General features: G+C 41.7%; 1 protein-coding gene across 1 annotated transcript; it reads right to left on the reverse strand.

Annotated features, from left to right (window-relative positions):
• Window positions 1–40: 40 nt before the first annotated feature.
• LOC124293351 (H2.0-like homeobox protein) lies at window positions 41–20,992 on the reverse strand. The gene is made up of 4 exons (XM_046733966.1): window positions 20,958–20,992; window positions 17,168–18,478; window positions 2,374–2,537; window positions 41–801 (listed from the first exon to the last, which is right to left on the reverse strand). The coding sequence occupies exons 2-4, from the start codon at window positions 18,462–18,464 to the stop codon at window positions 544–546; spliced, it is 1,719 nt and encodes a 572-aa protein (XP_046589922.1). The 5' UTR covers window positions 18,465–18,478; window positions 20,958–20,992; the 3' UTR covers window positions 41–543.
• Window positions 20,993–23,436: the final 2,444 nt, after the last annotated feature.

Genomic DNA, 23,436 nt, shown 5'->3' on the forward strand with positions numbered 1-23,436 from the left:
TAGGTATATCTTAAATTGCAAAAAGAAGTGTAGCCGGATATTATAGAACATTAGGTATATTATTATACATGTAATAAATATTTTTTTTTCTTCTACCTATCTATCCATCCGTCCGTCTATCTATTTATAAATGAATGTTATAATATATCAATGCGCGTGATGATATTACGGATTTTCTTTTCTCTCGCGAATCCTGATCAATCGTTATTATTGTTTATATTATAATTGTAGTAATTATTACTTTTTACACCAAGTACATCTCTACATACCTATATATATATATATATATATTTACATATTATTTAATTATTCGTACGCATATAAATCCGGTTAAATCGAATGTGGCTAAATTGTATTTACATCAAGTTTATATGCCTGTGTATATACGTTGAACTATATACAAAGATCATGAATTTTCCTATTGATTAAGATCGAAGAAGAAAGGAAAGGTAATTGTTGAAATGACGGATGTAAGAGCAAAGAGAGAAAAAGAAAAAAGAAAAAAATGAAGAAAAAAACAAGAATTCGTCACTCGTCGAGAAATTAAACGACGTAAGGACGATAAAGAGTCTCGTGTAATTCCGTGATCCCTCTCTGCGTCTCCTGCGAGGTCCTTCGGCTCTCCTCCCCGACGCTTGCCGCGCTTATACTTATGTCACTTCCGCTCTCTCGGTCGCCGCTTCGCGTGTTTCCGTTATCCTCAGATTTTCCAACGGCCGCACCGTTGTTCCCTCGGGCCTCGTGCTGGGCCTTTTTGCTCCTCTTCCATTTCATCCGACGATTTTGAAACCAGATTTTCACCTGTGAATTTTTAAGCAATTTTCAACACCGTTATTACAAAGGTGGTCAAAAATCGATGCGCGTTTGTACAATATTCGCTCTATGGATACTTGCATTTGTAAACGAAAGGTGATTCTGTATGTATATATATAACAAAGTACATTCACAGATACACGCGTCGTATCTGTTCCCCGATTGCCGTTGCACGCTCACGTGAATACGAAAACGGATTTTTCGAGCTTGAGAGGGTGGCTCATTTCCTATCTCTCTCCTTCACCTCTCTCGACATTCTCTCCGCGATCTCTACTGTACATGCAATATGCATACGTAACATTTCCCTCCGCCGGGATTCCCCTCCTGTTCATGATTTTTTATATCGCGGGGGGAGAATCGCGGTGTGTATAAAAATAGAAGGATGTATCAAATTTGTGTAAACTATCGGTTGCGTTTCTCTGATTCCGTATGTATATATAGAAGGAAGGAAGAGAAATAAAAAATTCCTCTTTCGATCCCTCGACAATCCTGGTCTGATCGGAAAATTTTCGCGTAATTTTTTAACCGTCCTCTAAAATGCCGCGGAGTTTTTACCCGACTGATTATTTAACTTGTAGTTTGTTTGTTTTTATTTTTCAACCGAGCACGAAAAATTGCTACGCAAATCGAATTTACTTATCGCTTTTCTTACTTTTAAAAACGATGTGTCAAAATTACAAAAAACCCGTAAAATTCTCTAATTTTTTCATTGATCAAAATTTGTCAAAGACTCGAGGAAAGGTCTTTTTCGACACGATAAACTGCTTTCATCAATCGCGCGATTGAATATTATTGCTCGTGCACTTTTCGCAAGTATACACACACACATATATATGTGTGTGTAAACGCGTATCGGTGTAAAAGAGGAGTGACGGGGGCAGGGGAGGGGGGGGGGGGGGGGGAGGAGGAGGTTGTAGAATCGGTAAAACATCGAAACAAATCAGAGGCTGAGCCGTAATAACTCAGACTTTCGCATCCTCGTCGTGTTTGCCGAGCTATTCGTCAGTCGCGCGTATAAGCTTCCGAGTTATGTTTAAGTTGTTGAACTATGGGAGATTTAGAGAATGGGGGAAACTGCCGCGTCGCGAGGACGAGGACGAGGACGAGGACGAGGATGAGGGGAAAGACCGACCGAGTGAGATGAATTATTTGTCATGCAGCTCGTGCTGACGACGAGGCGATTTAAATTCGTGTCGTCTTGCGTAGGCCGGTTTTAATACATATAATTGCACTTGTAATACCCTCATCCTTCAACCTACTCTACCTCTGCGCCGTCATTTATTTCACCATACGTCCGAGGTAGTAAAGTATTTGTCCACCTATTATCCCCATAACGATAATGGTAGAACGAAATTTGTTCATTTATTTATAGATATTTGTTTTTCCTTTTTCTTTGCTTGTTTGTTTGTTTGTTTCTCAATTATTCCTCCTATTCTCATTCTCATTCTCATTCTCATTCTCATTATTATTAACGTTATTATTATTATTGTTGTTGTTATTGTTTGACTCGTGTCTTACATTGTATGTATAAGTAATATATTTTCATATTTATATATTTACCTGGGTTTCCGTAAGCATAAGCGATGTCGCGACCTCGAATCTCTTTGGTCTGCTGAGATATTTGTTCTGACGAAATTGTTTCTCAAGTTCCAAAAGTTGCTGCGACGTGAACGCCGTTCGCGGACGTCTTGTTTTACCGAGAAGAGTGTGCTGAGCCGCGCAACCTGGAACACGTTATTGTTTATTGCTTTTTCTTTATATTATCGTCATTTTTCGTTTACGGTCAGTTGTATTCGGTATCACGATACATCGTATCGGTAGGTAATCGACAATAGACGTTTTTTTGTTGGTTTTTTTTTTCACAGTTTGAACCGATAGTCGAAAAACGGGGCGGTGTTGAAATTCCGAATTTGGAATATTTCGAAAGCGGCAAATTTTGAAAGGACAAAATTTCGGAACGGCGTAACTCGGACAAGTTAAAGGTTTCGAAATTGTAAGGAATCCAGTATTTCGGAACATCCGACCGATTGAAACTTTTTACGTTTCTTCAAAGTTTGATTTCTTTACTTCAAGTTTCGCCACGAATTAATTCGAAATTAGGCGCTTTCGGAACTTTTCAAATTCGGAACTTCGACCCCTTCACCGAAAAACTAATCATTTATTTTCTTTTCATTCACCACCGAAGGTCAGAACAATTTACGATTGATCAAACAAAAACAAATACAACGAGCGTACCAATATTTTCATAAATATAAATGAACGAAAATTGAATATTATATATTATATATGTATTATATATGTAGGTATGTATACGTATGTATATAAATAAGGCATATATAAAAATGATGTCGAGGATGAATGCTAATGCAATTATCGGCGATGCGCCCGTTCCCCGGGGACTTAACGAGGGATGGATCGTTTGGGGTTAGGATTGCTAAAGTTTCGCCTGGAGGGGTCAGAGAGAGAGAGAGAGAGAGAGAGAGAGAGAGAGAGGCTTAGGTTGGCTTTCGTGCCCTCGACTACCGCCCCAACAATTAGCTACGCGAGTGACTCTTGGCTCGTCGCGCGTTTCGATGCCAAGGGATCGAAGGGAGGGAAATTCAAAGGAATTCAAGGGAGTTCAAGCCTCATCCTCATCCCACCTCCTAATCACGCTACTTCCATTCGCGTAAAGAAATGAGGAACGATTCTATTCTCGAAACTCATTCGGTGGTGAATTATTTTACATCCGTTCGTTAATTTGGTGATTAACTGATGTATTTTTTTTTTTTTTTTTTTTATTCAATCCAACGGTCGATCGATTCATCGATAAAACGATCCGTCGTAGTAACGATTGCGTTCCTCACGAACTAGTGTAATTTTAAATTCGTTTCTTCCCCATTTTTTATTTATTTTATTTTCAAGTCGAACGTTTGCACCCCCGATTTTTATGTTGTTCGATTAAACAGCATCGCTTGTATCTATTCTGGTAACTAGCTGCAGCTTGGAGGCGCAAGTGCACATATATATATATATATACATATAAGCATAAGCATGACCACCGTCGGCAACAGCAGGAGTTTCGAACCGCCTGTCACTGTTTGTACACATGCCAGTATTTAGCTCAGGCATTACAGGCACCTACGTACGTACGTACATGCATGCATGCATACGTGTAGCAGCCGAACGAGTGCAGCAGTGAACGGGAATCACACCTCGGATATATAATGCTTTCGGATTACTGATTCACTTACGATCGGCCCTGCGATTTATGGATAAACGAGGGGCAGGTTTAATTTTGGCAATTTATTAAACCATTGTCATCGACAAATTGCAGACGGAGGGTGGGAATGTAGTAAGGTCCTCGTAAAATCTTACGACTCACATTTCACAACGAAAATTTACCGTCTGCGTATAGATATTCGTAATGCGGGCGTGAAAAGATTTTTGATAAAATTTTATTACAATTTATTCACGGTGGCCGGATATCTGGAAAATATGGAAAACCTCGGATCGTCGGAAGATTTTTAATTTGGTTGTGGAAAAAATTGGAAATATACGTTTTTTATCACGGGAATTGGAAACGATTTTTTGAGGTAACGAGTTTACTTTTTTTCTCGTCGAGAAAAGAAATTGGTTCAAACCGATTGTGTGTTGATAAGCCGAACGATTTAGGTTTTGGGTCTTGGAAAACCTGGAAATTTAATGGGATTTTTTTTGTTTTACAGAAATTTTCTGGCCACCCTGTTATTGAAAAACTTGTACCTAACAATATCACCGTTTACGTAGATTCCGGTTATCGGAGGATTTCCAGAGCAGGATTTTCAATCAATCTTTTAGTTTCAGGGTATACATAGCTCCGCAGGTCGCTTAGGTGACGATGATTGATACCTAAGCCTTACAGTGATTGTGCTGACCGAGAACGCAACAGATTTTCGAGTATTTATTCTGCGCGCGTGCAGCCATTATGTCAACTATCGTATTTATTTAATTGGGACAGCGCCGTATGGCGCTCTCTTTCTGGCACCTCGCACCGTAGATTGTGTAATTCAGGATGAACCGCAAGTGTCGTCCATCAACGATTCGTCTATGCTATGTACAAAATAATAATCTCGACGTTGTTTACTTTGAACATTAGTTTTCCTCGACTTGTTTTTTACGCTAAAAACGTAGAGTAAACATCAGAGACTGATTTTGCGTTGAAATAACCAAAAAAGGATCGACGATACCGCAAAATGTTTAGGCGTACCTCGTTTTTCCCAATTTCAACAATATTCGGACAGTTTTTTTAACGATACACTTTTTAACGAATCTTTCTAGTTACGTATTTCTGTATAACGTATGAAATTTTTCTCCCTGTAGCAACAGCAACGCGAACGGTACAGATAATGGGCGATAAATTGGCACCGCGTCAAACGGTTGTGAGAAAATGTATTCGATACAAGGTTCGGATGATGACGCGATCTCCGGTGCAGAGGCCATATGCGAACCCTGCGGGAAACCCCTGCCGAAATTCCCCGACCCCCGCAGCCAGGCAATAAATAGCCTGCTAAATGCTAATCCCACCACCGATGGTTCCGGTGGTTCAACGACGCCAAAAGGGTCCAACCGCTGTCACCGCTTTTACTCTCTTTCCGATACTTTGTAGCTGGGTCGGTTTTTACGCGCAGAAAGCGTATCGAAACGCATCGGCGACAAGTTCGATGGACGTTGATGACATTTTCTTTCATTTTCTCGACAGTTCGTTAATTGCTCTTGTACAGTAGGTACCGAACGTAACTGCGAGATATATTTTCCTCTACTTCTTTGTTTCAAATTGTTTTAAAATGTTTGAAAGTGGTGTGGGTTTGATTTTACACTACGACAACTCGTTTCGATGAGAAGAACATTTTCTATCAAATTTGCGAGAATCCTACTTTTCGTATCACCTTGGCGTCGTTGGGTAGTCAATTTGAAAAAAAATTGAAGCGTCATTGATGACGATGATCAACAAATCGCAATACCGAATTCCGTGTTGAAAAAAGAAAAATGAAAACTTGCGTTCTCTTTAAATTTTCTTGGTGTGAAATCTGCGGAACTTTGCACCACGGAGTGAATATTTACACTTCAAGAGTGAACTTTTTCACTCCAAACGCTTGGAGTGAAGAATATCACTCGTTCGATTTAGAGTTGTGCAGTTTTCGCTATCGCTTAGCGACTTTTCACTCCGAGACATTGAGAAAGTTAAATCTACACCCACGTTGAACACAGTAATTCGAACGATGATTCCTCGTGTACTTCCTTACGATAATAATCTTTTCAAACCGACGATCAATTACGGCGATTATGTAACGTACGATGACAATAATGGGTGAAATTATCAGGCTCTCTAACCGTCGAGGAAAATCGTCACGACACATCTAATAAATAACGAATCTGGAGGATCTCCCTTTTCGAATCGAGGCCTCGATCTCTCTCTCTCTCTCTCTCTCTCCCGCGTTAAGTACCAGCCATTATACATATACGGATAATGGTCGGTGTTTACCGCTGTGATGATTGGGACACGATTCAAGGGTGCTACGCGGCCGGCAGGCTTTAAATGGCTAATGGGGACCAAATAAATTAAATTATCATGATAAAAGCGGAGGGTGCCTCGGGAGGGAAGGAAGGAAGGAACCCCGGGAAGCCAAACCGGGACGTCGAATAAGAGCGTGAATAGTGATTGTCCACTCGATAAAGCCGCCCTCCTTGTTTACTGACATCTGTCACCGTTTATCGAGGTGCTGGGTGTGCGCGGCAGGAGGGGAGATCGCTCCGTCATTCTCTCTCTCTCACTCTCCTCCCCCTTTGCTTCACTTCCGCCTTACGGTGGTCTCCGATTGGCCGTTTCCCCCGAAGGCGACACGGTTATTCGGTGAAAACTGACCCTGCTGATCTGTCCTAGATGACCGAGCTCTGGAAGGGAATTCATCCTGCAGGTACCTTTCTACGAGCTACCCTTCCTTAACGCCGGACCGTACCCCGGATTTATATTATTTATTTTGCCACGGTCTATTTGTAGTTTGTTAGCGCCCTATACACACCTTCCTACCTTACTACCACCGATTCTCCACCCTCTCCGCAGCCTTATGTCACCCTGTTACTAAATGCCAACCCATCCCACCCTACGGTTCTCGCTCACTGATCACTGCCCGTCTGCCTGCCTGCCTGCCTGACTGGCTGCTTGCTTTTGCTCGACCAGGAAAATAAACACCGTCAGGTCCAGATTCTCGCCCCTACAATAACCGAGTGAAATATCATTCGAGATTTTGAAACGAGAAATTCACCCTTCGTAAATCTCTGCGGCTGATGTTCCCGACAGGTTGCAAGGAATTTATAATCGATCGGGGTAGTTTTGTTTTCGTTGACGCGCCGAGAAAAGACGTTTGCGGTTGTCGGTTTTTTTTTTTTTTTTTTTTTGTCGCTGAAGAAGTTTTCGACCTTGTCTCGAATTATGGGTAGACTTTTTTCTCGGTGTCGAAGGTTAGTAAAATCGGAAGTCAAAATTTTAACGGTCGCTTCTGAGGACAGGTCCTCCTCGGAAAATTCAAAAATTACTTATTGACGGAGGTAAAAACGGAATATGGTTATTGATAAATATTCTTCTGTATAAAAAAAAAAAAAAAACTGCCGGTAGCGGTAACATTTAAGACACGAAATTTTAGCAGAATTGTCGTCCGTCAATCAATCAAGCAAATCCAACTGGCGGTCAAGCCGTCACCCAGTGAATGACAAGGTTAATGTTAACACTTGCATCAAATCCAATATAATCCATAATTCGATGAATTTAAATGCTTATCGACATCGAAGGGGAGCTTAAGCTTATTTGTCAGGTTCAATTGGTGGCATTGTTTAACTAAGAAATTATTGAACAATAACGACGGTGAACAAAAGTTACGCCGCAACTGTACGAAGGAAGGAAGCGAAGAGGAAGATGGATCGTTTATAGTAATTTTTCAGTAATTTTTTTTGTTTTCCGCACCAGGTTACAGAGCCGCAAATTTCATTCTCAAATTTTTGTACCCTGAATAAGGAGAATATTTTTCGATTGTGGTAGAATCATCGGAATCGTATTGTTGAACAACGTTACACATCCCCGAGTGATTCACCAATCGTGTAACAAAATTTGAACAAAAGATGAAAACAAAAAAAAATTTTTTTTTTTGTTTTTTTCGCTTTTTGGAAAGTTCTGATTTCGCGGGTGATTTTTTTTCCCCCATCGGTATGCGTCCACGGATACACTATAAAACGCCCTCCTCGTACCTATAGCACGAACCCCTCGTTAGCCAAGGGTTCGTTTAATTCCCAGCTAATTACTCGCTGGTCCCACTCTCCTCGTCTCTTCGTGATTCGTGCGCGGTTTGCTATTTAACTCGTAAATTGATGTAGGGTGGTATCATTTGGTCGTGTGCACGCGCGCGTGTGTCTGTGTGTGTGTGTCGCTCTTTTTTCTTTTGCTCTTTTCTTTAAACTTCCGCGCTCTAAATTTCAACCGTGAGTGCGAATGTTTGATGAAACCATATAACGGTGGTTGTTCTTTGGTGAGGATGACGTTACTACTTCGCACCTTTAGAAATTTCTAAAACTTATAGTAAACCGTGATAAATAAAATACACTAATATTTTGCAAAAACAACCTCTTGATAGTCGTTCTAAGATTGTGCGACAATGGATTTTTTTTACTAACCCCAGCCCCGTGTTCTTTTGCTCGCGATAAATTGATCGGACTGAATATCGTGTGATACAGCCACTGTATTGATTTGTAAAAATTTTCGAAATACCGTAAAGTTCGCGCGTATAATAAACAAATTTCTTATTCTAGATCTTTTACCGCGTTAAATGATTCGGTACAATAAGAAGTAACGGACACTGGGTATCAACAACGCGTAATCGTTACAAGCGTACGGGGTAGAGAACGAGCAGAATTTTTCGTACGACGAAAGACCGAATTTGAACGACGGAGTTGGTAGGGCGGCAATTCGTCCTCCCTGCTCGAGGCTCGCTCTAATGGGGACCAATTATCCAATCGTGAATTGCAAATTGGGATTACCGTTCTAAATCACCGTGTATCCCTAACCGCCCGGCCTAACCTTACAAGTTGCGGGGGCGCGAGAAGCCCCGCCCTCTCTTTCTCTCTCTCTCTCCCTCTCGCTCGATCCATTCGTCTCTCTATCTCTCTCTCTCTTTCCCTCGGCTCGCCCCGCCCAAAAATTATTCTGCACCCTCGGAGCTGCGTTAAACGAATCTAGCATCACTCCCCTCTTCTTCTTTTTCTTCATCTTCTTCTTCTTCTTCTACTTGTTCGTCTTTTACCCTCCCACCAGACCGCTTCGCTCCCTATCTCCCTTCCTCCCTCCTTGTCGAAGAAGTTAGCCAAGTTTTATCCGGCTATTTTCCTTACCCGGAATGGCCGAATTTAATCCCAAACTCGACTCGCCACAAATCACGCCGTAAACATCCTTAGGAGGATCGTAGAGAACGTCTAAAACCCCGATCTCTCCCTCTGCACCTCTCATCGCTCTCCCTTATCCACCCTTATTCACCCTTCCTTACTTCTCATTCCGATTCCCGATTCTCAGATCCCAGAGGAGAAATATCTCTTCACTTTTCTTTTCCCTTCACCGCTATCTCGCTTATGCTGTTCAACTTTTGCGATTAGGGTAGGTATTATACCAGCTTATACGAGGTACCTATAATGCGGATGTCTAAGGGACGAACTCTTTCACGTTTTATGGGGAATTCCGTGCCAACCTGACCTAAAAGATAAACCTCTGAACCTCGCCATTTGTTATTTTGTTTTCATAATTTTTTCTGCAATCCTCCCAACTCTGAAACGGTACCCTGAATTTTTTCAGATTTTCCGTTCAACCGGCCGATTAATCATAAATATTGTGAGTCGTTTTGAAAAGGAACTTTTTTAAACGTTCTTTGACAATTCTGAAATCAGATCAAAAAAACTGCAAGTGCTCAAAAGAAAAAAAAAATTAAAAAAACTCGTCCCATCATAGAAATATGTGGAACCGAAAATACAGTTTCTGACAATTGTTTGAGAATTTCGAATAGGTCTCTTTCAAAATCACTTAAAGTTTTTATAAATGATCGACTAGTTGAATGAGAAAATTCGTAAAAATTCAAGGTATCGTTTCGGAGTTGAAACAATTGCAGAAATTTTTGTTTTTCATACAAAATCGGAAATTGCGAGGTTCAAACATTGGTCGGGTTCGCACGGAATTCCCCATAGATACGTATAATAAATATAACCTCTGCAGAAACTCACCGCGTTGCTCTTCCGAAACTCGAAAAGTTGGTTTTCCGAAAACTGCCGCTACGTGATCAGCGAATCGTTGGAGGGATTTAACGTTCTTTTTCTTTCGCTTTCTCTTTCTCTTCCACATTTTGCCAGACTGTAATATAACGTCCCTACATTCGTAAGATTGCAAAAATTCAACCCCCACGCTTACGCTTTTCCTACCCTGTATCGAACGTTACGTACACATAATCTACACACGTAAGCTGAACTGCAGTGACCGAACGAATTGGCAATCCCGTTTCGCTACGATAACCGAAAACTATCCGAACGAACACGCTATCGGGTGTATAGGTGTATGTGCGCGTAGAAGCGGAAAAAAATGAAAATGTGTAGACCACACGTACACAGGTACGCAGATACATGGATACATGGATACGTGGATGCATGTAGAATCGCCATTGCCGTATAGTCTGACGTATCGCTGCAATGTCGTCTGCTTTAATCCGGACTGAGAGGTTCTCATCAATCAGTTACGTAGCGTGCTTTCGTTCCGTACGTGTGCGTATGACGCATACGGATTCAGCGCATCGTAGCATCGAGGCGTCGATTTGGTATCGAACCGCATTATAAATACATGGGACGAGTTTGGGGGTGTGTTGGATCATGGCGAACGATGCGGTGTCGTGGTGCTGGTGTAGATTACACCGGTTAATGGTGTTTCTGAATTAGCAAGCTAGTTTGGCCTGCAGCCGCATGCAAACAGATCTTGGTTACCCGATGTGTACATCCCGCGGTATCCGCACTGACGATCGTTCGATCCGCGTATCTGTTACCTTGTACATATACGTGTAGGTACGCGCGTACCTTGTACCTACGATATTTCAACACTTGGTAAGTTTTTCACGCGTGCACGCGGAGGTGAAGGAATTCCTCAACCAACAATGTAGATCATTTTGGAGTCCTTTCGCTTCGATCCGGTATCCCTTGTTTGTGCCAAATACGATGACTTCGGTTCAACAGTTTCGATTTAATTAGTTTGTCAAAATGATGGTAACTGGTTGAATCGGTCGCACTAATTTGTTTACGGGGTAAAAGAAACACCGCATGCTTCGAAACAAGCAGAGAATATATTTGTCATCGACGTCGGTATATTGGTACTATAAAACGGCCACCAGGCGGTGAACTTTCTCGCTATGGAAGTAGCTTCGGAGATTGTTATAAAACCGGGTAGTCGGCTGTGAAACGGCTAGTTAGGTTAGGTTAACGTGAGATTATAATATCTGTCATCAGACCTGTCGCAAACGAAGAAAGCATAACACCAAGGTACAGAGTCATAGAAATTGACATTGACAATTTGTACTTCTACGTATACAACGATAAGGTTTCGGGTTTTACTCGTTAAATATCGGATAAATGCCACAAAAATTTTTAGTCAACAGAATTACAAACGATATATGATTCGTGGAATAGATTTTGCGCGCTTGGATAAATCCAGTGTTCAGTCAGTGCAATAGATTTTTGTAATAACAAATTTTATTGCCTGCTTCAACCGTTGAACTCTCGACTCGACAAAAACGTGAATTGAAACAAGCTCAATTTGTTTCGTTACAACAATTTCATATTTTTCAAACAAGACGATCGAGGTACGTTCAATCAAATTTTTAGTCATTTCTATCACGCATTTTTTTTTTATCAAAAATTAACATTATCGCAAGGAACTCGCGCCGTGTTATCTTGAATACATCGATAGTCAGCATGGATCATTCAAAGGCTTGATTCAATTCCCTATCGTGTCTTTTTTCCCCTGTTTTTTTTTCTTTTCTATTTAAGAGAATTTATAACCAACAGCGATAATTGTTGTGAAAAAAATTTACCAGCAACGCGGAATTATTTTTTTTTTTTTCTCCAACTTTGCATCGCATGGCAATCAGTAATTCGTATAAAATGATAAGGGATCTAGTTTCAATTAACATCTGTCTCTCTGTACGTACACGTATACGTATATTGTAATATACGTAATGTACGCGATACCTGCAATGCAAACAGAAATAAACTCAGCGGGCAAAATCGGTGAATGTTCACCATATGCCGAGGAATGATTGCATTCGGTTGTTCGCCGCGTTACAATATCAGCTTCTCGTTATTTGTTTGACGTATAATTCAATAAACTTTGTTTTAGAGAGAAAAAAAAAAATAAAATTATCTTTCTCTCTTTTCATGCTTAGCCGCCACCAGCGCAAGATTGGTAAATAGATATATAATATTAATTCGTATAATATGTAGGCGTATCCGTTCAAACAAATCACAGATGGAACGAAACCTCAGGTACAGGTATAATATACGTCTAATCAATAATTAATGCGATTACATAAATTTATCTGTCGCTTTTTATGTATACATATAGGTATAGGCACTAAATCGAATCTTGCAAACTGTCAGGTATTTATTTTTAAAATTGAAATATTCACGGTTTTAATAACAAACTTTCGTCAATCTGTTGGTAATTTTATTACGCAGGTGCAGTTCGGTTGTTGATCGTTATTTTTACATATCGAGACATAAAATCATCAGTTGTTATTTTCTAAATAGGGAAAATTGTCGTACCTTGAAACATATTGTCGATTTCGACTTGTAGTGATGTTGATTGAAAAAAAAAAAAAAAAAAACGCGATACTTTTCTACGAATATTCAGATGCCATGAAATACTAACCTAAATTTCGGTTATTTGCTTCGTCATCTTGACGTATAACGTGATTTAAAGATTCGAGTATTTTTTTTTTTCATCTTTTTTAGGTTCTTTATCAGAACGCCACAGAAATATACGGGCTAAGAAATTCGGTACACCGATTTTGGAAATAATACGATACAGAGATACTCGATAAAAATGTTCGTACGGTTGAATAAAGTTCGTTCATCTTGTAATTCGATAAAAAAATAAGAATAAAAAAAAATGATCACGATTATGATAAATGAAGTTTTAAACAGAAATAATAATTAATAGCTGATTTTACAATAATTAGTTTGCGGTAAAACTCAATTTACGCATCGTATTTCAAGGCACACGAGGGTGTTTTACGCTGGTGCACATTTAAATATTTTTTCTCAAATTTCGTCAAAAGTAAATCAAGTTGTTTGAACAAACAAATGAAGGTACGTTTTGTTACGGAAGGACTGCCATTTCAGATAATATCAATTTTCACATAAAAATTTTGAAAACCTCTCATTTCATAACCTAAAATCGAAAAAGCGTCCCAATGTACAAGGTAAAACACTTTTTTCCCACTTGAGAAACACTGCAGGCATACTGAAATTTACCATTTAAGAGTATTTTAAAGCACCGTAACCATGGTGACATTTCATGGAGGAGGAATGAGGGAAGGAAGGAAGGAACGAAGGAACGAAGGAAGGTGGAATGGCAGGAGCAGCAAGTGAGTTAGGAAGGGAGGTAGGGGGGGATGAATGGACGGATGGATGACGCACAATTAACTAATTAAATCATCCCCGACTCTCGAACCATTTACCAGCGCGTCCCCAGAGTATCCAGCTTCGAGGTTCCCCCTTTGTTAGTTGACGGGGAAAAAAATATCCCTCCACCCTCCACCACCACCACCACCCCCCCCAAACTTTTAGCCTCAGCCAACTCTCTTTATCTCCGAAAATTCGTTCGCCATTTTTATTCGCCTTATTATACCTTTCCCTTATGACAACGGACGGATAAAAAGTGGCAAACAAATTCTCTCTCTCTCTATCTCTCTATCTCTCTCTCTCGCTCTCGCTTTTTCAATCCTGCAACTCTTGAATATAATTATCAATTATTCGATTTGATATGAAAAATTTTTTATTCCCCTTTACAATATCAATATTTTCATCACAATCAGGTTGTCTATATTTTTATCGATTTTTAAAATTTGTCCCTTACGAAGTGACGGATGAAAAAAAATCTTATAATATTACAGGGTGTTTGACGACTTGAAAAAAAAAAACCGAAAATTCTTAAATTTCATGAAATTTTAGTAACGAATCTGATATTTTCTTTTTTCAATTGTTGAGTCTCTTGTAGAGATGGATCGATGTAAAGAAAATTTGACGATTTTTTTTCGTCGTACGTACGGAATTTCATTGCGATATTTATTGCGCGTGTTGCAAAGGTGATGTGAAAGTAGAAAAATCGAGATCTTAATGTAAAATTGATTGCTATACTTTAAGTACTTGGAAAATCCCATTCAAAAATTTTCCAACGTAGTTGTAGTTTCTCCAAAAGGTAACGAAAAAATCCCTATTTCGTTCCTGAAAAAACCTCTAATATCATGAAAGTAGTCAACCTGAATACGCGTGATCGTTTGCGATGAAGATTATTCTGTTCGAGTGAAGATCGTGTATTTATTGGTAATTTGTTTTCTTCATTTTTTCTTTATCGCTGGTGTATTTAAAGGGTTAATACTCGTTCAGACGGACACTTTGAATTTGGATCAGGGTTTTTTTTGTTTTTCCATTTCCAGCCTCCGTGACTAACGATCGAATTTAGGAAGCTTATCGTCATCGGTATATAAACCGTAAAGAGTCGATAACGCTCGGACAAAATTAACGCGTGTATTATTACAGACGTATCGCGTATAATCACGAATCGAACGAGGCTGAGGTTGGACGTTTAATCGTCGTGTAGTGGAATATTGCTCTTACCTCATATATTACAGACAATTGTAAGTGGGCGTATGTAATTATTTGTTTTCAATGATCGCGTGCAGCCGAGCTTCGTAACGTTGTGCTGTTAACAAGTTTTACGACCATCGAACGACGATCTCAGCGAACCGATAACGCGGCTATAAGATCGTAAATTACGACCGATACGATTATGGAAGGATTCAACCTACTTGCAATTATTTTCAAATCTCTCGATCTTCTCCTCTGCTAAAAACCAAACTTAATCGCGTATCGTTAAATTATTTGACGATTAATTATATCGTAATGTTTCCCGTGGGATATCTTTTCTCCTTTCTTTGCCACGGGCAAATTATTTGTCGACTCGCGTTACATGGCCTTTAACATATTTCTCAAATGAAAACTTTCTCGATCGGTTTATCAAGGTGTTTCAATATTTGATATTCGTTGTCAGCACGCTTCGTATATCTGGAAAATTAACTTGACATTGTAACAACCCTGGTTTTTATTCCAAATAATTTCCACCGCGGAAATTGATAATTCAGCATGAACGGAGAACAATCAAGAGCATGTTGAAAATCCGATGTATAAAACGAACAAAAATTACTGCGAATGGTAATGAAAAAAGAAAAAGAAAATGGGGGGGAAACAAAAAACAATAACGAAAGTGCATCACTATACGAGTATACCTATTTGCATACATACGAGTATCGGGTTTTCCAATTTTTTTAGTCAAGTTTCGCGTACATCACGACTGCCGAGCGGAGCAGGTGGTGATCCACCACCCCCGTCTCCTCTCCTCTCTGTCTATCTCTCGTTTATTTTCGATTCGTGAATTAATGCTTGACAACAACCAATCAGGATTCGTCTGACAGGTAACTGCAGACCAATTCCCTTCTCCCTCCGTCCCTCATTCCGACGTGTCTAACGATTTGTTACCGAAAAACGAGGACCGATTCGGCAGACTAGACCGTGCTTGTAATTCAGACCCTTGCAGAGTCAAAAAAATATACTTGTAATATGGTAAAAGTTCAATTTGACCGGTGATAAAATTTGAATTATTCATCAGTAGCGAAATTTTTTGACACAAATTGTGCATATGGTAATAAATTGTCCTAAGCAATGATCGTCCGTTCGTTGTTTTTACAGCAGTCATCGATGCTCGACGACGGGCAACTGGGAAGGACTGAATCCTTGGCGATCCGGCAGGCAGGTCTTCCCGATCGTTCACCAGTTGAGAATAACGTGAGTGTTGATCTTTGCCTATTCGTGTAATTTGTATAACCTAAAACTGTTCGTCAAGATGAACTCCTGCTTCAACCTTGCGTTGGCACCTTTATCCGGTATAACATTGCTGGGACTTTGGGGTCACGTACCAAAGCAATTTAATATTTTGACTTGAAGGTTTTTTATTTGAGTTTTCACCAGAGTGTCTTTTACAAAGTAAAACAGTTGGTAACAATGATTTTTAATTTTAAGGTAGTAAAAAATGTTTTCAAAAGGCAGTAACTTTCAAGTTACGATAATCTCGATGAAAAACCCTTGGGTCAGGAACGAAGCCAAGGTGCCAGCCGAAGGTTAATCGCGACGAAGAATTTGAAACGAAACACGGTACGCGAGAGGTTACAACAAACCTACCGCTGCACGCCCTGAAAATTTATTATCTTGACGAAAGGGCGCCGAGTGCCGTACGTTCCAGCAAAAACATGCGTAGGTCATAACGAGCAAGCGTATAAAACGCTATACGCGGAGTATTAAAGCCGGCACGGGTTGGTTGGTACCTACTCTTCTCATCGTCGCAGAGGCATGAAGGTGGACAAGTAGACAGCGGCTGTCGAGGCTGCTCGCTATTATCATTACAGCGATCGTCGCGGTAGCGTGCATGTTGTTTGTTGTGTTAGCTCTTAGCGGCTATTACAGCTATTAGCCTGGACACAGAAGTGAGCCTCGTGTGTTGAAAGACAGATTGTGGCGCTACTGATGGACGGATAGGACCGGTGTTGACATGCCTAATGCACTGCTAAGCTAACCCATATTGGTCGGACACTCAACTTTTATAACAACCGACTGTTCATGATCCCCACCGTTCATGCTGGGGATAGATAATCGGCCAATTGTTTGCAGGTATTATAGGTGTACGTTCGCCCGTTGTATCTAACCCCTAGTTGTAACATTTTTTCCCTGGGAACGAAGCGATCTCGGTGATTTATGATGGTCCGCGGAACGTTTGGCCTGGAATCAAGTCAACCACCACCTTGGCGACTCAACGAGCACACGAGAAACGCGCTTGTCGGGAGAGGCGAGCCTCTTGTCGGAGATTATACTGCACCTATTACGGGATCGATTCGATGCCTTGTCATTAGCGGCTGATTGGGAGAAGCTGGTGGTTGTTATACCTTTGCTAATGTCTTTCCTATCCGAACGAATAAGAGGTCGCGAATCAACTCACCGACCAGGTCAGCCGGCAGTCTCGGGTACAGCATTCCGGTTCTAGCGAGCCACTCGAGTTGCAGAGGGTGGATGTGGTGCTGCTGAGGATGCGGCGCCCCGGATTGCGGATGACCGACGGGCTGGCCCTCCTTGTGTATCGAGTGAAAGGCACTCCCTCCCGCCGGGTGGTAGTAAAGTCCTCCGGGATGAATAAGCGGTCCTCCGGGATGCAGGAGGAGGCCTTGTCCCTGCCTGACTACCGATCCCGGATTAACGCCGTAGGGCGACGGTGCGGGGTTTTGCTGGCCCGTCGTCGTTCCGTTTCCCGTTGGGTCTTCGGATCCCGGTGAAATCGGGGGACTCGACGCGTGGCTTCTGCAGCTGGCGTTGCTTCCGGGACTCGCGCTTCCGGTCCTATCGGCACTGCCCTCGTCCTCCGTGTTGTCCTGACCTTGAAGACGATCACCGCTGCTCTGACGTCTACCCGTGCTTTCCGACAAACCGAACTGCATCACCTGAAGACTGCTCTGCATCCTCGGTTGATGATGATGGTGATGGGGATGCTTGACGTGCTGCTGCTGCTGCTGCTGCTGCTGCTGATGGTGATGATGATGATGGTGGTGATGATGGTCCTGCTGAATCAGGGCCTGGAGAGGATGACCTACCTGTTGGTCCCTGGAGTCGTGACGTCCTACGGATGTCAAGGGTGACTCGGACCTACGATTGGCTTGGTCCATGAAACCCTTTTTGGTCGGGACTTCGGCAGTGACGTGACGATGCTGGTCGTCAAGGTGAGTCGCTTCGACTACCGTCGTACTCGTCGTTATCGCTTTGCCTAGTAGCGCGTCGATGCAAAACGACGTCTTTCCGACGGTGTTGTGACTATGGACCACGTGGTTAGGGGTGCTCTGAGGACTTGAGGTGAAGTTGTTCGAATGTTGTAGATTGTTCGGTGAGGCTGGTGATTTTGCTGGGATTATTTCGTCCTTGAAACGTTTTGTACCCTGATTGTGCTGGTGCTGCTGCTGCGGCGTCGTCGTCGTCGTCGTTACCTCGTCGCGAAATCTCACCGTTCCCCGATCATCGGACGGGTCTGGTGATCTCACTCTCAGGTCGTGGAGACGTTGCGGCGACTTTGTCTCTTCATCGGAACACGGCGAACTCGCTTCGGACTCTTGGAGACGATGTTGGATACTCGTGTAGATGTGCTGCTGACGCGACGAGTGCTGCTGATGTTGTTGTTGCTGTTGCTGCTGGTGGATGTGATGCATCTCGTCCGATGTTACCATCTGACTATTCGCGCCCACGTAGTGCATCGCACCTGTTGACGCTGCCATTTGTTATAATATGTATCTACTTCGATCGTGGTCGTTTTAATGAAAATTGATCGATAAAAATATTTTAGGAACTGCGAACACGTGAGAAAATAACACTTCCCAAAAACCCACGCACGGAATATCGAAGCGAATAGGACGATCTGAGAGTTTAAAATACTGGTATGCGATAAGAAAACACGTACGTGAGTTCATTCACGGACAACTTTGAGTATCTCTACGGATTTACAGCTAGTCCATAAACACTCTTGGAATACGCGCGCCTACGCTGGTGATTCGAACATGTTACTTTGACCAAAAGTTTTCGATACTATTCACTGTCTCTATTTATTTTTTACGCGTTTCTTTCACTTGCCTGATGCAGCATTGTTAATCGTGACAAACGGAATCCCGTTTCGCGGTTTTTAAGACGCTGTCGTTAAAGCACTCTGGCAATTATTCTTGTACCTGTTATAGGTTTAATAATATTGGCCAAAAACGAATTATACTCGGTATCATCAGTTCGTTACTGTAACAAATGAATTAATTGTTATCAATCGTTCAATCGATGTGCAGTCGTACAGTTGTGAAAAAATTTTTAATTTTTATAATATTAACACACACGCACACACAATTACGCGTTACAATAAGTTATTATTAAAAATACACTCGCACGATATTATTCTCGTTATGTTCTTCGCTGTAACTTGACAAATTATCTTTAATTTCCGTTCGCACATTCACGCACGGCGGATTATCGAACAGGCTAAATTACCGTAACGATATCATTGCACACATAGTTTGATCCAGCTATACCGACGTACGGACGAATTCACGCTTCCGCGGAAGATCGACGAGTGATGCGGCATTCCGCATTATACAAACAATACCGCGCACTTTAAAATCTTTACAAAACTATACGCATACATGTATGCACACATACGTATGCATACGTACATATACACACATAAGGTATGTAATATACAACTAACCGATCGCGATCGGATTGGTTCGGTGTCGTGAGTCAAAGTGAAATCGGGGATACGCAACCGAGACGATTTCTGCCTCCGTTATACAGACTCTGTACTCTCCGCGGGATATGAACCGTTGATGGTGGTGGTGGTGGTGGTGGTGGTGGTCATGGTGGTGGTGGTGGTGGTGGTGAGTTGGTAGGATACGGTTTTCGTTGTCGTTGCCGAGTCGCCGGTTGCATGCAGCGTCGCTGACGTGTCTGCGCCTCGGTGTGTACGCATCAAAAATCTCCGGTCTCTCTCCCCCACCCCCGATTTTCACCCCCCTCCCCCCACCCTCTGTCTCTCTCTATCGCTCTCTCTTCTGTCCGCGTATATATCAGCGCGGCGCTTTCATGCGCGCCCCGAACGATTAAATTTGGGGTGCTCCGCCCCCGATTCGCTTCCACGGACTCACGGCCACGCCCCCAAAACTCTGTTAAATGGTGGGGAGTGGGAGGAGGTGGAGAGAGAGAGAGAGAGATAGAGAGAGAGTCAGAGTCAGAGGCATCAGATCCGACCGGACGAACGGTAAGCTTCGCGCTCTCTCTTTCTCTCTCGATCTGCGACTACTTCTTTACAGGTACTGCCGAACTGCACTTGCGCTACGTCAAGACGTGTGAGAAATGGAGAAAGAGGGACGGATGGATGGATGGATGGATGGATGGATGGACGGACGATGATTGTTCGCGATATCGGACGTCGGTTTAGGGAGGAGGTGTGTTTCAACGTTACAGGGAACATTATATCCTCGTACTCCGGGCGTTGAATTAACGACGAATCTGTACCACCATCCCCCCCTCCTTCGATTCTAACCTTTCACGATTTTCAACATTCTCGAGTATACCCAAAAAAATCATCGTGCTGCATCCGGTGCTTAAATCGATTCAATCGATTATACAATTTTAGATGTACAAACGGATGGGTTGAGCTGTTTTAATTTTTTTTTTTCCCCCAATAACGTCGTCTCGATTTAGTCGATCATTGATGAGAAATTTTTGTTCTTGTACATAGATTGGTTGAAGATGAAAATTAATAATGAAAACTAAACGTGTTTGGGAGAAAGTTGGAATGAAATTTTATTATCGAAATTGTTTCTAGCGGTAACCTCGTTCACCGAGGATTAAAAAACTAGTTTATCAAAGATGGTGTTTTTTTTTTTTTTTTTTTGCGCAGTATAACCATCGTCGGAACTTGGCTTTCCATTGACGTTAAAAAATTACAGAATTAGTTGAATACGGTTGAAAGTAAATTCTCGATGCATTTTGATCCCGAACGGAATGAAGTTTGTCTTTAAAAATGTAAATTTTGCAAACAAACAATCAATCAATCTTAATCCGATTCGTATGTGAAAAATAGACAGTTGTTACGCAGTAGAAAGTAAGAACGCGTAAGAAATGGTAATATTTGATTTGATTTTCCGACACTATTAAAAATCGAGTTTCGCGGCGGTGCGATTTGTATCATTATAAAACCTTATACATACCTGCAGTATCTCTACAAACACCACCGAGGTACCCATGCTGTATATTTGACGGACAAATATTGATTGATGAAAAGCGCTAGTCCGCCTACAGCTGTACTTACAATGCTGCAACACATATACCCGTGTACATACACGAATCGAATCATTCCGAACATTATCGCCTTTATCGTATAACCTGTAATCTATCCATCAATCTATCTATCCTGCATCTATATCTTACACTCTTATTCGGTAGGCGCGATATATATCGCATCCTCTACATATCTCACATGCACATGTAGGTGGAACGTCGTATATATATTCTACCGATATAAATATATATATATATATATATATATATATATATATATATATATATCAATCAGTAATGTACATCGAATTATCTGATACGTAATAACTTCGGGGTAATTGCTCACATTATCAAGTTATTAAACACCGTTGCCTTCCTATCTCGGTACACATCTCGCTTTTTACTTGCCTCCCCCCCCCCCCCCCCTATCCCCCCTATACCCCCTCACTCCTCCCTCCTTTCCTAGTTTTCCCTAAAATCCGTTATCTCGAAGGCATGTTTACTTCACATTTAAAGCTTATTTTTCATGTACCTGCACGACGCAATAGAAAGAAACGTGGACACGTCTATCTGCTTTTGTACCTACAAAGATCTCGGGTTTTGTCATTATTCTCGAAACGGATGATTTGTTGTTTCTTTCTTTAATTTTTTTCTCTTCTTTCCTTCATCATCTCTTCCGTACATCGCGTCGGCGTAATAACGGCTACCTGAATTTCCTATGTTGTCTCTGTGCAAAGAGACACCGGTCGATGCATGAACACCGTGCCAATGCGCGCCGCTGACTAACTTAACGCATACTTAAATATACCGTGTGTATAATGTATAATGATGTACAGTCTCGGTCTGTTGGTTTCTGTAACGGGTGATTCGGATGTTGTACGGAATGATTGTTTTTTTTTCATTGCAATTGTCGAATTGGAATAACCGCGGTAACTCTTTACGCGTGATATACCAATCCTGTCATTTTTCGGCTTCTGTAACTGAAAAGGAAAAAACTGAACTTTGTTGTCCGTATGTTACTCGCGACCCTTTTTTCCCTGAAACGAGTAGAGGTATCAAGTTGAAATCAGTAAGAAATACTTAAGTCTACGATCCCTTGGAGGTGTAAAAAATTCAAGCTTCCGAGTCGATGCAATCAAAAGATACGGCCGTTTATGTCACGTATTTTAATTTGCGTTGACCTGGAATCATGAAATTTGGAGAAAAGCAAGATCTCACGGCGGAAGTTAAGGAAAACGTGGAAGAATAGTTAATTTGTAGTCACGTGAGATGAGAAAAAAAATAAATGAATAAAAAATACTCAAGGCGCCAGTCCTACTCGACTTGTCAGGTTCGTTTTACCGTACCATGATCATGGCGACTGTTATACTTTGATCCGATCCATCGTCATGTGTTCTACACCGTCATTCGGAAGCCGTGATATGAACATTGACTCAGATTGATCCGGGATTCGTAAAACCGCAGTAGCTTGTCGTCTCTTAATCATCCCGTGTAAGGTTGAAAATTTCCATCCACCAAAGAGACAAACTGACAGTCGGACATCCACGTACGATATGCGCACAAAGTGCAGAGATACCTTTACTCAAGGGGACGAGGATTTTTAAAGATACTCGAGAAATTTCTCTCTCCGCGGTCTTTGCCCGGAGGTTTTGCTTCCGCTGGTGGTGGTGGTGGTGATGGTGCCGTTCGAGTATTTGCCCTCCTCTCTTCCTCTCGTTGATGGCCGATGATGGATCACCACGAGCTATCTTCTCCTTCGGGGCCTCGAGACACGATGCACCCAAGCAACATCACAGGCATCGCCAGTATGTTTGCTTTGATGCCGAGGCACGTTTTCGACGCCCATCGTCAAACTTTTGGACCGCGACAACCGCTCCTTCTTATATTCTTTTTACTACCTCGTTCTTATTCTTATTCTTATTTTCGCAGCTCGGTGATCGTGACCGGTAGCCAGCCTTCATCGTCGTCATAATCGTTGGCCTCCTTCGTTTTTTTTTTTCAAATCGAATCAAACACCGGAATCGCACGACTCGTGCAAGCTGGTGTACAATTTTGTGCGCCTGTACGATCCGATATGTGTGTATCTGATGGAAAATAAGGGACGTTTTATTTTATCGAGGGGCGAAAGATTTCGTGGTGAGAAACAGAGAGAGAGGGGGGGGGGGGGAGAGTAGAGTGGATCGAGATGGCTGAACGTCGTCGTCGCGTAGCTGATGCCTCTTTCTGTTTACCGTCGTCTGCGCTGATCAAATACCCGGTTATCCCCTAACTACCGATTATGTATTGTCAACCGATAAGCTCAGGCTTTACCTTACAAGATATACAGCACGGTATGCATAGCGATTCGGTTGGTTCCCGGGAATTCTTTTTTCTCCTTCTTCTTCTGTTCTTCATATTTTATTTAGTTGC

This window comes from Neodiprion lecontei, chromosome 3, assembly GCF_021901455.1.
Source record: "Neodiprion lecontei isolate iyNeoLeco1 chromosome 3, iyNeoLeco1.1, whole genome shotgun sequence".
Taxonomy (NCBI): Eukaryota; Metazoa; Arthropoda; class Insecta; order Hymenoptera; family Diprionidae; genus Neodiprion; species Neodiprion lecontei.

Bases quoted from the DNA above. Each gene is read 5' to 3' on its own strand.
- LOC124293351 (XM_046733966.1), bottom strand. From the start codon at position 18,464: ATGCACTACGTGGGCGCGAATAGTCAGATGGTAACATCGGACGAGATG. The intron at 2,538-17,167 runs GTGAGTTGATTC...AACGTGTTCCAG, and splicing joins ACTGCCGGCTGACCTGGTCG to GTTGCGCGGCTCAGCACACT. The intron at 802-2,373 runs GTAAATATATAA...AAAAATTCACAG, and splicing joins TTATGCTTACGGAAACCCAG to GTGAAAATCTGGTTTCAAAA.